Here is a 17,059-nt window from a genome sequence, read left to right as displayed (position 1 = left end):
ATATATATATTTATTTATATATATGCATATTTTATATCAGTCACGAAGTTGTCGAAATCAAGCCTGAGGATAATTTGATTTGGTACTACGATTGTTTAATAATTCAGTCGTAGCGTCATTACGAGCGCGTCGCCCGTATTACACGCAAAAGGAGCTTAAAATCGTAACATTACCATTAAGCGAGTAAGTAACAAGAGCGCGCTGAAGTTATTTTTTTCCTTTACTTTTTAACCGTCATCGCGGTCGGATTGAAAAAGAGCTCGACGAAACCAATCGATCTTTTCGATCAGCTGACACAGAAAATTGTATCGGATATTGAGTCGTAGACTCTGATATGTTTCACACGTTGTCTCATAAAATTCGTGTTAAACGGGCCTCTGTAAAAGACCTGAATGCTGATTATCGTTGCAATAATAAAATGCCATATTCTAAATGCGAATTTGTCACTTTTTATATTCCGAGGTACTTGGACTAAAGAAAGTCTGGATCAAGGAAGGTCTGTCATTATCACGTCCCTCGGTTCTTCAGCGCGGCTCTTGTAAACCCGAGGAAAGCTTCTCTCTGTGAGCACCGTGATTTTCTTAGAACGAGTAAATCCGCATCGTCGCCGTCGTCACGACTGCTGCTTGTTTTACCTCCTGCGATAGAAAGGGAGGATAATTGAAGAGGAGCGACAGCAAGGGCCGTTCGTCGAAAGAGCGCCGACTCCCGGAGAAACATTGGCTGCTAACATTTTTTCCTTCTAGTTGAATCTCCGTCCGGAACTTCTCGCTTTTCTTCATGCATCTCTAGACAGGCCCCAATGTCACAGATTACTTAGTAGACCATTCGATGGGGGTACTGATAACTTCGCGGTTGGGAGCTCAACTGCAGCTCAGCGGCGGGATACGCATCATAGCCCTGAAAGTATAGGAAAAAAGGCATTTTTCGACAATTTCTTTTGTCTACTTTTATTCTTTTTTTACTCAAGCTCTCTATTGAAAATTCTCATATAGCACAGATCATTCTAGCAATATTATAGTCATATTTGCAATGTTCCAACAATATTACAGTAATATTGCAAATGTTGACGCAAGCTTCTGTGCTATATTAGTTGGCTCGAAGCGATTGTCGAATTTAATTCACCTGCGTTCGTTTCTTGGACACTATGAACCTCTTCTGGGGATAGTATGCGGTACGTTGAGGATAAAGGAAATCGTACTGCGGATTAACGTGATTGCCATATTGCGCGGGGCCTTCATACTGCTGATCCAGCTGTTTTCCGTACTGCTCGTAATAGCTGGGGGGGTGAGTTCGGACTATCCCGATGTCAGAGGGCGACAATGTGTCGTAGTGCCGCGAGGGGTACACTGGCGTCAACCATGGGAGAGCTATAAAGGAATACAGAAAAGGATACAAAACTGATGAAGAAGTAGAAATCTTCGCTAAAAAAATTCGTTATCCTTTTATTATTTTTATTTTCGTGTAGCTGAATCATAATTATAGAATCGGACAGTTATCAACACGAACCGTTTCTAGAGTCTTCCTCGTCAAGGAAATCGCTGTCGTCTATCTCGTATTCATCGTTAGCATACTTGCGCCAGTTTCTATTCATGGAATAAAAATGAGATTGATGAATTAAGCATATATTTATGGGAAAACTGTGAAAGATTTGAAAAACGATGATTACCCGTTACGCTGTTCGTTTTCCCACAGTGATAGGAGGGCCAACACATCATCAGGGTTGATATCCAGAGGCAGCTCCCGCTTGTATCGTGGTTCCTGGTAATACGGGACGCTGAAAATTCAAATAAAAGCGTTCCTATCTCCGACAACATTTCAGCAGGTCTTTTTTCGAGGATTTAACTCTATTACTCGCGATCTTACTTGTGATCTTCTTTTAACGTAATTATTCGCGAGAGATGTTTCTGACACCCCAACATTATATCCTAATTCCTATTATTTTCTTTGATAATTTACAATTAACTTAATTGCTGGTCTGTTCAAATTTACGATCTAGAGAGCCTAAAAAGAGAAACTTGCTAACTGGTCACGCTAACTGGTCAATAGTCGTTGAAAGTATAAACGTAAGACTTTTATTCGACCTTGCAATAAAACAAATAAATATTGACATCCTTGTACATAGACAATCTCAACATATCAAGTTTTTTTTAAAAAGACAATACTAAACCTCGCTATCTATTCTTATTTCTTAAAATTCATAATAAAAAAATCGACTGTTCCTTCAAAAATAAATTTTCACAGAAAAAATATCTTAAATCATTAATAAAATCATCAAATGCTGAAGAAAAAGTTTTTAAATAATATATTAGTAAGAAAATAAATTACATTTAGATTCAAATAAATCTGAACAGACCAGCAGAGTTTTTAAATAATTGATAATAATCTATACATTTTCTAAATAAACATATTGTAAAAAAAATGTAAAAAAAATTGTTTAATTATGAAACAATTTGCACTAAATATAATAATGTACAAATAGCATTCGTTCATTTAGCATATTTATAAGGTGTCCTGGATATTTCAAATGACGGGTTAAATAATAAAGGGTTAATAGTACAGATCTAAATAGTCATCATGTACTTCTATTCAGGTAAAAACTTACAAACGTACAATACTTAATGAAATATGTAGTTTGTAATGATTCGCGAGTGGATTCACTTGTCGCGATAATGCTAAACAGATATGTCAAGGAGAAACGACGATCTAATCGAATCGTGGCTACAAAAATTGTCGTTTTTCCGACGATGCTCAGATCGATGTCTCGCAATCTCGTTTCGGAATCGCTTCGTGAATTCATTATTCCTGTGTTCGCGCAGTGTCTATATTTCAAGATTGATCGATGCTTATTCGTGATGCAAAGCGACAGACAACTCGTCCCTACATCGCGCGCTATTATTCTTCAGCACGAACGGCGCTTTATCTCGCTGTCGACGGACTGTCCTTTGTGTGAACGAGTTTCACGGTAGCATTCAAACTTGTACTCGATACAACGAGTTCGGGGACAATACTGCGGACAATACGCGCCTTCGATGGTGAGAAACGATTGTTACGGCGACAATTGTCGTCGTTCATTGTTGATTAATAGAGAAAGTCATCCAACTCAAGAAATACAAAAGTCAAAATAACTTTATTTTGAATCTTAATTAAAATCTTAATCAATAAACAGTCAAATTTTTTAATTAAAAAATTTTGACCTTCATGACGCCAAAATGACTTTTGGTTAAAAAATTTTATTGCTTATTGAAATTAAGAATCAGAATAAAATCATTTCGATTTTTTGTTGAATTTTACGTGTTCGTTAGTTATTACACATCGCGTTTACGCGATAAAGCGATCGATAGTGATGCCTGGCAGAGACTAACGCTGATTAACTGATAAGTTGGCTATGTGCCAAAAACGTAGGATACTTTCATTCAGCTTTTCGACATTTATCAGAGCGTAGTAAGGACTCTGGCCCTTCGCGGCCTTTGCGCCACCAAGGCTGATCACACGTCGGATCTTACTACTGTTTATCCATTTTAATTCTTCCGTCTCGATTTTGTCTTAATTTCATTTTATATCTATTTTTATTAATGCAGATTAACTGTAATCTTGACTTAACTTATTTTTTATTCTCTTTTCAAAGTCTAAGGATTAACAGGAGAGGATAAAGGATAAATTAAATCGAGATTAAAATTGATCATAGAACTGGATATTAGACGATTAATTTATGACAAAGTTCTATTTTGTATAAGAAATGTGTGCATTGTAAACTGTAAAAAATTATATTGATTCAATGAACCTTGCAAGACTGAAAAAGCGAATTTTATATTGTGTAAAGTTTGAAGGAAATTAAGAGATGTCCTTTATCTATAAAGCAATTTTCATCTTTTTTTATTATACAATACTTAAAAAATTCTTAAAGACATCAAAAATACTTTATATAAAAATTTTAAAATTATTTTTATTCATCTACGTCAATAATATTTTTAAAAATTATATGTTTATTTTTTTTTGAACATATTATGATGTATAGAAAGGATAATTTTTTACTATAAAATTTTCATATAAAACATTTTTTTTATGAAAAAAACCTGCTTTACGTGTAAAAGACGATTTTCACTCTTTAAAACCATTTATTAGTTGCAATGGATATTTTCTAAATTCATTTATTTACGTGACCTGTATACAAAATTTCATTAAAATCATAATTTAACATTTCGAGAGGTTCTCTTGCCATTAGATGTGCTGAAAGAGCTCGACGTTTTTATCTCATTAACGTTAGTTTTTCGGCACGTGCCGCTTGTAATTGTTCTAATCGATTAATCTAGTTCATTACGTCGACATTTCCTTTATTGATCTGCATCCGACGGAACGCCTCCATTCAAACTCTCGAAACGAGGACGGCGGAGCTGTTGTCTAATGCGTCAGCAGGATTATTATATCGTCGACGGAAGAACAGTACGTGGAATGCAGCGGAGGCTCATCCTGTCGCAGCCGGAAGTATCATCGATAAATCCGCGGGGTGTGCTTGCCAGAGATTGGTCGCTGAACGGCTATCGATGAATAATCAAGCTCTGACCTACTTTCGCCTCCATCCCGGCTCCATTCAGCTTTTCGTAGGCGCGCTCTCTCTCTCTCTCTCTCTCTCTCTCTCTCTCTCTCTCTCTCTCTCTCGCTGATACTCATCCACCACCACCACTCCACTACCACTTGCGTCACGCGTATCGAGCGATTCGTGCACTGCACCAAATTCTCCCCTGTGTGGGTGTGCGCGGCCACGATGCCGTATGCACAGGCGAACACGTACATTTATCTAAAGCCCATTTCTACCAATATAGAATCCAGATAGCACAGAGAGTTTCAAAAAGGATTCAAAAGAATTTGATACCTCATGAATTTTGAGTTCGTTTTCAGATGCAAAAAGAATTCTTTTTCTGAAAAAGTATTCTTTTCGCATCTGAAAATAAACTCAGAACTGATGATGACATATGACTGAATTCCTTTTCAATTCTCTGTGCTATCTGGAAATTAACTTTAATCTCGATTCAACTTACTGTTTATTTTTTTCTAATTCTTTGAACTAAGAAAAGATGAAATGTTAGTTGAACCAAGATTAAAATTAAATATAGAAATGTATTGGAATTAAAAAAAAATAAAGAGTACTCTCTAAATTCTTTAGAATGGAATCTTCCTCTAAAGAGCGAATATTGAGCCAGTCTTGAAAGAGAGTGGCTCAGTTTTCAATTCTTAAGAGAGTAAGATTTCACTCTTCAGAGTGACAATTCATTCTAAAAATTTTATAGAATAAGTTAAACTGAGATTAAAGTTAATCTACATGTACCTTGATAGAAGTGGACATAAATTCTACGCTCGCTTTGTGCTGCACGCAGGCATTATTCCTGTCTTATTATTTCTCTCTTTTTCCGTGAGAATATGCGAGGAAGGTCCAAGCCACGGATCGTTAATTCGCGAGAACAATAGCATTTCTTTTTTACTTTTAGACATTTGAAGATTCCGACAAAGTCACGCCGAGATCTACAATTTCAATTTTAATTCTCTGATTAATTTCAAAGATACTTTCGTTGAAATGTCGAGAATCGGAGAGAACAGAATTTTTGTATGAGTTAAGCAATTAGATACCATTGTCTTTGATTAAATCAGTTTTTTTCATAATTTTAATTTAATTCGATGTAATAAAATTGGAAATCAGAATTGTAATATAAATTATAATATTGTATAAATATTATTAATTATATTAAATGAAATTTCTATGAGATCTTGGCCAAAGAAATTTTAATGCAATTTTCTTCGCTGGCGCGCAACACGCATTCTTTTTCATGAAAATATATTCAAAGTGCTTTTAACGGCGAGTGCTTCTATTATTATAGCACTCGCGTCTAAGGATAACGCGTTATGTAATCGCGTTTACTATAATGGAAACGGTTACCGCGTTATGAGAATTTTATCGAGGAAAAAATTAATCGTTGTCGTGTTCGTCCGGGGTGACCTATGACATTTGTGACAGTCAGGCAATGCATTCCCGCACATTTTTCGTGTAAAAATAACGGGCCGCGATGGCGATGTTAACTTTGAGACGATAATAATGTCCTGCTCGACGGCAGGTCCCATGTATGTGTGTTTAATTTTAAACACACCTTAGGCAATTCCGTGCGAAGCGCTTTTACGGCTTCGATATCGAGGGCTCGCGTGTTCACGCGATTTCCTGAAATTAGATTCGGCTCTCGATAAATCTGCATCGCGCTCAACGGGAAAGCGTATTTTTATCTCGCGCCGTCGCGCGATTGCGAGCCGAACATAAACGTTGCGTTATTAAGCGTCGTAACATCTTATCCGTTTCATTTGCTTTCATTGGAAGAGAGGGAGGGACACATCAAAGATAATATACCTTTGTCATACAAATTTTTCAAGTTATGCCTGTTATGCCATCTACAATGAAGGTAATATCTGATGCTTTCTAACAAAAGACATACGGTGTAACACGGTGATCATTTCATCTCTGATTAACATTGATAAATAATAAGGATATAATGATTCACTGTGTCACATCACGTCTCTTGCTAGAAAGTACCCATTGTATAGTAAGTAATAAGCGATAAAAAATTGACCAATTGTAGTTGATTATTCTCATTCAATTGTAATCGGTTGATTTCTTACGGCTTTAATTACTGCACCACATTACTCCCATTGTAGATGATCCTTTAATTGGTAACAGAATAGAAAAATTTACGAATTTCTCTATCTTAAAATCAATCAACTGGAGGCCGATCTTGATATGAGGTAAAAATTACAAAAGTGAGCAAATTCACTAGATATTGACTAATTAAATTATGAAATTATTCTAATGTATTTGCTTACTTTTGCAATTTTTATCTCATTTCGTAATACACAATCGATCTCCAGACTCGAAAAAATTTCTTATATGATAAATATAATACCAGCCAAAAAATGCGACGAGTGAGATCGTTAATTATCGTTACTATCAAATGATTCTCGTCCTCTGATCTGACTATTATACATCACAGAAGCTTGCAGCAACATTCTTGCAACATTTTCAATTTTATTATAATATTTAGGCTTCGTAGCAGCAATCTTGCTAACATCTTATCTTTACTTATAATATATCTCCTGCATTTATTTTGTCTTCTTTTAATTTTCTTTCGATTCTGGATATAAGTTGTTGTATAGTATTAAAGATTATTATCATTATTATTATTGAGACATACGTTGCAATATTACTGTAATATTGCTGGAATGATCTGTGCTGTATGAGTGATCAACATCAAGCGATTGGCGAATTAATACATCAAGATACTGGATGCGAAACTTCTGATGATTTCATTCGGCTGCAATTTTAAACAGCACCAGTCGAACGTACGCTACTGATATGGTCTTCGACGACAATTTCTCTTTCACTCTCTCTCTCTCTCTCTCTCTCTCTCTCTCTCTCTCTCTCTACAAATGGTTCGATACGACTTCGGTCGTCAGATCGACCGCCGCCGTCCCTGCACCGAGGGCAACGCCCTCACAAGTCCTCTCATACCCATTCAGAAGAAACGCTGGAGGAAAAGAGGGATGCTTGGTGGGTGGAAAGGGTGGAAAGGGCGCGCACGGTGATGCATAGCCCTCGCGCGCCGAGGTACATCGAGTCGATCCTCACTTTACATGAGGGGGTTTCCGTTATCATGCCAACTCAGCAACGCGCGCGACTCCGAGGGTAAAGCCCTGCGCACAATGAAAGAAACATTAGGAATAGAAATACAATATTGAGATTTTTAACCTACTAAAAGCCATGTATTCCGGTGTAATTGATTTCTGGTTGGTTCAAATCTTGATGCTTATTCCTGCTCCTAACGTTCTTCCATCTCAAATAGAATACAGAAGTCATAAGAATATCATAAGGACGTCTTCGTGAATTTATTTATCATTTATATATAAGTTCATTTTTAAATATCAAATCTTGATGATGTCCTATGATATCATTATGACTTAATTGTGATTCTGTATGTGATTCTATCTAATCTGGGATTGTGCACGTACAGCTCTTAATTCACAGTATCATAAGGAAAGAAAGAAAGGAAGAAAGAGGGAGAATCGTATATTAACTCTCATAAAACTTATTTTCGCGTCCTCGATTTCCGATATTTCATCACCGATGCAACAATTTAATATCAGTCTGGTGTACAGAGAGGCCGTGTGACCTTAGCAAATCGACTTCCAACTAAATAACGTTTCACAATTTCGTTCATGAAATAAGCGTGGCAAAATAAAATGAAGCCATCCACTTACTCGCTTTCGAGAATTTCGTTATCTACCGCAATCTAACAGCGGTTACTCCCGGGAATATCGATCGACGTGGGGTTATCGATTTCGAGGGAGAATTAGGAGCAAGTAGGACGCGGCCACTTACCTTCTCTTAACTTGAGCTTGTACTGGTTGCGGAGTAGGCAGAAGGCTGGGTAAATGTCTCGTTTGGAACAAACTCGTCGGAGGCTGCAACGTGGTGCTCGGTCGCGCGGTCGCGGTGGACTTTTCCGATCTCTTGCGCCGATCCTCACCTGCGTAATACCGCGAATACGGCACTGTGTCCCACACCCGTGGTACGTCCTCCTCGACCTCATTCACGATGACTTTTCCGTAGCTGAGACACAAATAATTCTCGTTATGGCGAATCTTACAGATCAAGGTAACGCTGGACACTTTCCATTAGGGACACAAGTCGATTCAAGACTATTGTCTTTGTTATTCATTAAATGCCAAGAAAGATACTTATGTTTTGTAATAATAAAATAAGGCATTTTATTGTACTGATATTATATTAATATATATTGTATTATAATATATTATTATTATTAATATTATATTATATTTTTGGGAGAGAGAGACAACATAAAATATTAAATATACATATATTAACATAATAATATACTCTCTAAATTCTTTGAAATGAAATTCTCGAAAAAGAATGAGATTTCATTCTTTCGAAATAAGATTAATTTCAAAGAATTTAGAAAAATTAGAAATATTAATATAAAAAAAATATTATAGGTATAAATATAATACCAGTCTAATAAAATGCCTTAAAATATTAGGAAATATATTAAATGTAATATAAGCACAATAATTCTATATAGCATGCTTTATCTGAACGTTTTTAAAACATCTCTTAAAAATCTGTATCATATAACGAAGAAAAGTAAATAAAGCTCTAAGTAAGTGAAGCTCTCGAATATCGCATGGCATTCAAGGTAAATTAATACAAGGTAAATTAATATAGGCTAAGTTCTAAAAATCTAATAATCTACAAAGCGAAAAAAATCTATTCCGTTTGTCGATCAAATCGAACGTAACATTGAAATAGTTACATAATTCGAGGTATTGAATTCTGAATAATTTATCTTCCCTGACGCGAAAACTAGACTTACTCGTAATTCTTATCGTACGGCGAGTACGACTCGTGCTCGTACATAGTGTTGCTGGGTGATTTCTGAGCCAGGGATGGTTTATCGTCCTCAGCGAGAGCTGCTTTCAAGCCTCCCAGCCCCGAGGCAGCGAGAGTTCCTACATACGTAAATGAATTCCAGAGATAATCCTCGTACAGTATTCGCTGGATTATATAACGCTATAATTATATTGTATGTTTTAACCTTTTATTACTCGCGTGAGATATCCAGGACACTCGGTCACCTTATAAATTCGCTAAATGTATGCATGTTACTTGTACATATCGTGTGCCTTCCAACAAGCGACACAAATGACACAGTGGATCATTATATCCTTGTTGTTTATCAATGTTAAACAAAGATGACATGATCGCACTGTGTCGCTTGTTGGAAGGTACACATTGTTATACATATTTAGCGCAAAATGTTTAATTTTTAAAAAATTGTTTTTTATTTTCATCTACAAATGTTATTTATTTTCATCCAATTTCTATTCAATTGTAAATAATTAAAGAGGACCCTGATTCATAAGTCGAAATCAAATCAATATCGATTGAATTTTCAAACTGTTTGATCATCTTTCGATCAATAGATCAATAGAAAATCTAGTAGATACCAAACGGTCCTAAAAGTTGAATTCAAATCGATTTGTGAACTCAGCCATGAAAATTGAGATATAACGTTGAAACACAACTTCCCACGCAAGTAATTACGCTAAAAAAACCACAAGAGTGATATGTTTTTATCTAAAGAATGTTATAAAATGTTATAAATATTTATTTAATTATAAATTATTAAAGGGACTGTGAAAATTGAGATATAACTTTGGGGTGTCAGAAACATCCCAAGCGAGTAATTACATTAAAAATAAACATGAATATATGTATTTTTATCTAAAGAATGTTATAAATTTTATTTTATTTTTTATTTTATTGGAAATAATCGAAGAGAAACCGTGAAAATTGAGATAAAACGTAGTATCAGAAATATTCCACGCGAATAATTATTTTTAAAAGATGTTATCAATTTTCGTTATAAATAATCAAAGAGAATTGCATGAAAATTAATATAAAACATGAAGTGTCAAAACACTTCACGCAAGTAATTATGTTTAAAAAAAATCACAATAACAATGTACAGTGAGAGCAAAAAGTATTCGTATAAGGAAATTTGTTATAAAAAAAATCTTATTTGTAGAAAATAAACATTAATTAGCAATTTTATACAATTAATATATTCTGTTTTAAACAAACAAGCTTCGCATGTATGCCTGTTTTTAGAAATTAAATTTCTCGTTTGTACAAATATTTTTTGAGCATTCAAACAATTTTTAATTATCACTTATTTTTGATGATATATTTATATAATTAATACACATCTTTTTGGTTATAATTAATTTGATGTAATTTTAAGAAACATACAGTCTATTTTATTTTTTATGAAAGATTCTTCATAAAGAATAAAATAGATTGTACAAATATTTAATTATCCAACAAGAAATGATTGTCAATTAAATGTCGAATCAATATCAAATTGATGTTGAAATCATCGTATTTATATCAATTCGACATCAATTCGATGCTTCACTTGATAATATTTACTTTTTAAAAATAAAGTTTTTTTAAAAAATCTATAGAATGTTATCAATTTTTAATTGTAACCAAAGGAATGAAATCATGAAAATTGAGATATAACATGATCAGAAACATCCCAAGTACGAATAATTAATTACAAAAAATCACGCGAATAGTGAAGAATTAATAAGTAACTTACGTTTTTCTGTGTTTGACGTGAAGGATTCTTCAGCGGCGGCAGCGACGGCGGCAGCATTAGCAGCCTGTCGATTCTGCTGGTTACCGAACATCAGTATCTCCTGGGTTCGTTTTGCTGAAAGCGACATTGCGAGGCGTTCAAGCGAATCGAAAGTGAATAAAAATCGAAAAATAATTCAATCTCGACGAAAAATATGCGATTGAATCTCGAGCCTTACATTTCGGCTTCATGACCTGGTCCGTCTTCTTCGCGTCCTCCATCAGGCTCGTAGGCAGGCACATGCCTACCAAGACTAGCGAAAACAGCAGCAGCAACAACCACGCCCAGTTACACGTCATCTGCGACAAAGTTGCGGGATTCTCATTACCGTTGCGTTCGCGATGACGCACAGTTTTCAGGGTCAGAGCTTCGCGACACTCTTTTTTTGCGCCTCGTGTCTCCCACCCCCGAGTTCTTCCTCTTGACATCGGATTTCCGACCCCAGTAATCGCAGGACTAAAATAAACCATAGATCTGTTCTTTTATCCTAAAATTCTTTCACAGTTCATTCTCTCTTTTCTTTCCACGTTACGTTGGAGAGACAAAGAGAAAAGATGAACCATGCAAGAAATTCAACTAAAAAGAACAGGCCTCATGATTTACCCAAGAAATACATAAAAATCAACAAAAACTCAAAATGATTTTATTTTAATTCTTAATGTTAATAAATGATCAAATTTTGTAACCAAAAATCATCATTTTTTTTCTTAATTTGATATATTTCTTGGCTATTTAAGTTTAACTTATATCTGTTTCTACTAATGCAGCTTAATTTTCATCTCGGTTCAACTAATTTTTTTCTAATTAAAATTAGAAAAAGATGTTTTAAAGACATCTTGTGTCTCGATTTTCGTCTTTTTGCTGCGGAATTTTATTAGTTACTGGGTCACCGTACTAAGAAAGCTTAAATATGTAAATGTCATATAATGCGAAATGTCGAGAGTCTATTTCCACTGTGTGTGGAGAGACGAGTGTAGAAGCAACAAGGGCGCTCGATAAAGGATCTTGTGCATATGTTTGCGGTTACATAAAAATATTACGTCGTTGAGAGTTCTATAATAAAATATCTTCAGATATGACGCCGTCGTCACAGCGACCAACGACGTCACGATTTCATGTAATCGACGCGGTTTACTTTCTTCGGTTATGACGTTGACGTTACCGTATGACGTAACCAACAAGAGAGTTTCCCAGCCGCTTTACGTCACATACATGTATGTAACTTGATAGGTTGACTTTATCGAACTTTTGTTTTATCGCGTGACGGCGATATGCAGCTCCACGTGTGTATAAAAAGATTCCTTGAGAAATAATAAATATCCTATAAAGGAGCGAGAGGAGTTGTTATTTTCAGTAGAAAATCCTGACCGACTCGATTCGATTTTGCACAATTATTTTAATCTAACATGCATAAATTTATGTATTTATAATCAGCAGTTCATTAGCGGCTGTTCGATTTATCAAGAATTTTATAATTCTGGAAGTTTTCGCGTGTTGCACGATCGAATTACACTACTTAATTGCTCTCAATTGGCTTCTCATTAATGAATTACGAACTGCCTCTGAGGGTAAGTTAACCCGCGTAATTACGTGAAACTCTAATGGTGATGCTGGAAATGGCTGCGGAGAGTGGCGAGCGTGCAGACGATGCTACATGGAAATGTCAGAGTTCAAAATTGCGTGCGGAAAACGATATGTATTTGCAAAATTGCGTATCTACAGTATAGCGACAATCTCGAATATTGCATTCCACGCAATTTCGTATAAAGCAAATGGCTCGCAATTTATACGCAATATCCAGGAAGTTTAATCATCGGATTCAGTACTGAAAAATATATGACCTCTGACCTTTCGAATTTTGCAGTAGACTTCTTTTTTGCGCATATAAAGGTCACTTAATTTCGCATTTTATGTGATATATAATTGAGATTTCACTCGCCTTGATAATAGACGGTATCCATGTCCGGATCAATATGGATTAAACGTTATTTAAATGGAACAAATAGAAATTAATGTCACAGTTGAAACTGTGTTTTCGCAACAGTTTCGTTATTGACATTGCGGCGCGGTTCTCAATTAAACGATCACTGGATTAAATGCTTGGGAATTATTCTCGGAATTGACATTCGCCTAAGTCCGAAAACGAATGGCGAAGTTTGACAATTAAAGCGAGCCGTGTAGTAACGTCAAACCGGATATAGTAGACCTAGAAATCGTACACTTGTTGCATCTACAAATACTATAGTCATTTATCGGCGTATACGAGCTACACGGCTAGGTAAATCGCAATTAAAAATGCATTTCACTGAATGAGAATCTCATTGACGAGTTAAGTGTGCATAAAAGCCTTCTCTCACGCACACGTTATCGTCATAATTAATTTTAATTTATTATAACAATATGGCAAACACAAATATATTATCGTTTCAAAGAGGATCAATGACGAAATCATAAAGCAACATTTAATCCCGAACACACACACGCGCGCGCGCGAGCGCGCGCACGCACACACGCACGCACGCACGCACACACACACGCGCGTGCGCACGTAGCCAGCTGTTCAAATTTCTTAAAATAGATATAGAAATGTGAATCTAATTCTGCAAATATTCTGCTAAAATTGAATAACATTCATTGAGATAAAATGAAATTTGACTCGTGCGGAGCCGTGCGCACCTACCTGTATGAATGTGCCGAAAGTGGCTGACTACGTGACGATAAAATGCGTTTACAATTACAAATTTCAAATTTCAGATTCTTTTCATCTGAAATTATCGAGAACGAAATGAAGAATGGAAAAAAGAAACTACACGAAGAAGTGAGGATTTGTCTACCTTTCGAGATGCAGTAATTTCGCCGAGTTTGTCCTTGTACGATTGTCCCTTCCTCTCTCGAGAGTCTCGCAATGATCCTTCGACTGGCACCCGAGTGGAGAACAGGCACGTCCTAGCAGATCCGCCGGCTCGGGGTGGAATGAATGTCGGGGCTCGGCAGGACGAGTAGAAAAGCGGGGTACGGTCGATCAACCAACCCCCACCTTGGTGAAGCATTCCCCGTCTCTCTCGTCTCGTGGTGGTGAGAGCACCCTACGACGACGCCGTTGGCTGCGCGCGCGCTACGTTTCCTCGCATGGCACACGACAGCAGGCGGTGCGTGTGAGTGCCGCGCACACGAATCCCACGTTGATACAAGGGACGTCTCTGCCCACGCGATGACCCAACTACGTCTTCCCGATGAATCCCCGGCTTTTTACGTGGCACCGTAAGAATCACTATGCGTGGGAATTATGTTGTTATTTTGCTGTCGAAAGCCTGTCAGCCGACATTATCGGAGCCATAAGATTTTGCCGTTATCGAACGCCATCGGTTTGATAGTCACTAAGAAAAAAATATTCTAAAAATAAATTTTAATAAATATTTATTTATTGTAAATAGTGCGAACTGAATGTTTATTTACAAATAAATAAATATTTACCCTGCAATCAAAAGAAATAATAGTTAAATTAAATTAATGATTTTGTGCCAAATAAATATATCTTTATATTTATTTTAATAAATATTTAGTTGGCACTTTTCAAATAAATGATTTTTTTTTTTTAGAATATTTTTCAACACGTGGATGGAAAGTCCATGTATTCTGCACCTCGTTGATAATTAGAATAATGTAATCTTTAATTTTTTTCCTCTAATTATAAGCTTCCCTCGGCAATGTGAATTTTAATTATTTCATCAGTAACAGAAATCTTTGAAAAACAATTTTTTTATTGTTTTATATTATAAAACAACTCCAAAAAAATTCTGATATACTTGTACAAAGTTTTAACATCGAGTTTTTATCATCACGAAGATTTGAATTGTATTTTATTTATTTTTTATAGATTTAAATTTATCTACAGTGAAAAAAATAACGTTACATCAAGTGCAGCATTTTTAATTGAAAATAATTTTATTAATTCATTAATACTATTAATGAATACGTCATGCTATTGTTTGAATAAAATTTTATTTGTTTCATTAATATTATTATTGAATTAATGAGATCATTTTCAATTAAAATAATGCTATTAATATAAAAAGCATTATTTAAAATATAATTAAAATAAATAAAATAAATAAAATAAATAAAAATTAAAGCCATCTTTTTTATATCGAGACATTTTCTCGAGATATTATTGAATTCTATATAGAAATCCATATCCTTTGTAAAATGGAAAAGAATACAAAGGCATCTTTAGTCATCCTTTACGATAACAAATCCTTATTGCTGTAATTCAATATTTCTGTAATCCAAACGACGTTTCTTCGAAAGGGCATAGGTCTTTATGCTCTCTCATTAGCCCTTGAAACTCAACGCGACCGTTAAATATACACGGCTCATCTTGAAAGAATGCAGCCTTCACCTTAACAGGATCGAGGAGAATCTGCAAAGTATAACCTACAAGATTATTTACATTCTCTATTAAGCTATTTCTGTTCTGCAGCTTTTCATATTTATAATTTTCTTCATGAATTTATATAAGAGCAGGAGATATAATCTAGCATTCTTATCTTCAATCTAGCGTTAAATTAAAATACCAGTATAAAAGAAAACTAATACGATTCGCTATTGTTAGTATCCCATCGCAACACAGGCCACAGATGGTAGAATTAATAGAAAGTTAAAACACTACTGGGCATAGCAACCCCGCTGCGTCATGTAATGTCTATGATGACGTTACCTTGTCTTTAATTTTAATGTGATAGTTATGCAAACGTCATAGGAATAGTTTTCTTTGGCATTTCAAACGGTGACGTTATACGCAACGCGGCTCTACGGTCTATGGCAGGAACATGTATACTTAAGTAGTAGAACTGTGTGTATTTTCAGCCGATACATTATATGTATATATAGGTATCTATCGTTTCAATCTCCACTTCTCAAACATTTACTTTCTCAATGCGAACGTTCCAATAAAAGAAATTGGCACAACGATTAAAAGATTAGATTGTAATAACAGCAAAAAGATAAAAGGCGGTGAAATTAATAAAAATTCAATAGAAACGTAAAATTAAAACGAGTTTCGGACTCCTTTATCTTGAATATTTTTTAATCTAAAGCTGTATTATTAAAAAGTGACAAATTTAATAATAAACTGTTGAATTCTAACTCGTATTCACTTCAATGTTTGCGTTTCGAATTTGAATTTATTTTTATTAATATATATTTCATATGCCATAATAACTTAGTGCTTGAATTTTTGAAAATTTTCATTCAAATCGTAAATAAAATTCATGCGAGAAATATAGTTGAAGATGTAATATATAATAAGTATAATAAACTTGGAATCTAAGGGTTTCTTAATTTGAAGGCACATTTTAACTGCTTTCCTCTTGATTCTCAAAATTTATATAAATTATGATTACGGGTTTAGGGATAAAAATCCAAGAACGATCTCACGACGAAATCAGCACGGCCTAGCGCGCCATGAGAGAGAAGAGATTCTCTCTCCGGCTTCTACCTTCCCCTCGTTCGCTATTCATCCCCAATCGCCTAGTTTCAGCCCCCGCAACAGGCCGTACGCCTACGCGAGAACGTTACGGCGCCCACGCGCGCTTCTACCCCACATCGAGAATGGAGCTGAGATCAGGGGTTGGGCGGAAGGGAGTATTTTTTTTCTCGCGTCAGCAGATGGGTTTCCTACTTTAACTGCTTGAACGGCACTGTTCGCAACTTACACGCGAAAACAATAAAGATGACAAATGTTCTCGATCATTTCATTATTACATACTTTAGTCTGTCGTTTTCATACAATTTGAAATGTA

At 35.4% G+C, this 17,059-nt stretch overlaps 1 protein-coding gene across 1 annotated transcript; it reads right to left on the bottom strand.

Moving 5' to 3' along the window:
- Positions 1–56: 56 nt before the first annotated feature.
- LOC108691483 (prohormone-2-like) lies at positions 57–14,308 on the bottom strand. Its single transcript, XM_018199241.1, has 9 exons — positions 14,093–14,308; positions 11,437–11,557; positions 11,220–11,333; positions 9,429–9,564; positions 8,414–8,644; positions 1,670–1,777; positions 1,510–1,586; positions 1,126–1,370; positions 57–900 (listed from the first exon to the last, which is right to left on the bottom strand). The coding sequence occupies exons 1-9, from the start codon at positions 14,306–14,308 to the stop codon at positions 817–819; spliced, it is 1,332 nt and encodes a 443-aa protein (XP_018054730.1). The 3' UTR covers positions 57–816.
- Positions 14,309–17,059: the final 2,751 nt, after the last annotated feature.

This window comes from Atta colombica, unplaced genomic scaffold (genome assembly GCF_001594045.1).
Source record: "Atta colombica isolate Treedump-2 unplaced genomic scaffold, Acol1.0 scaffold47, whole genome shotgun sequence".
NCBI classification, from domain to species: domain Eukaryota; kingdom Metazoa; phylum Arthropoda; class Insecta; order Hymenoptera; family Formicidae; genus Atta; species Atta colombica.
This window is presented reverse-complemented; position numbering and strand designations above follow the sequence as displayed.

What these genes read in the sequence shown, in the direction of transcription:
- LOC108691483 (XM_018199241.1), bottom strand. Translation starts at nt 14,308, where the DNA reads ATGCTTCACCAAGGTGGGGGTTGGTTGATCGACCGTACCCCGCTTTTC. An exon ending in AAATTACTGCATCTCGAAAG is followed by an intron (nt 11,558 to 14,092) that starts GTAGACAAATCC and finishes ACTTTGTCGCAG; the next exon opens with ATGACGTGTAACTGGGCGTG. An exon ending in CGAGGAAGACTCTAGAAACG is followed by an intron (nt 1,371 to 1,509) that starts GTTCGTGTTGAT and finishes ATTCCTTTATAG; the next exon opens with CTCTCCCATGGTTGACGCCA.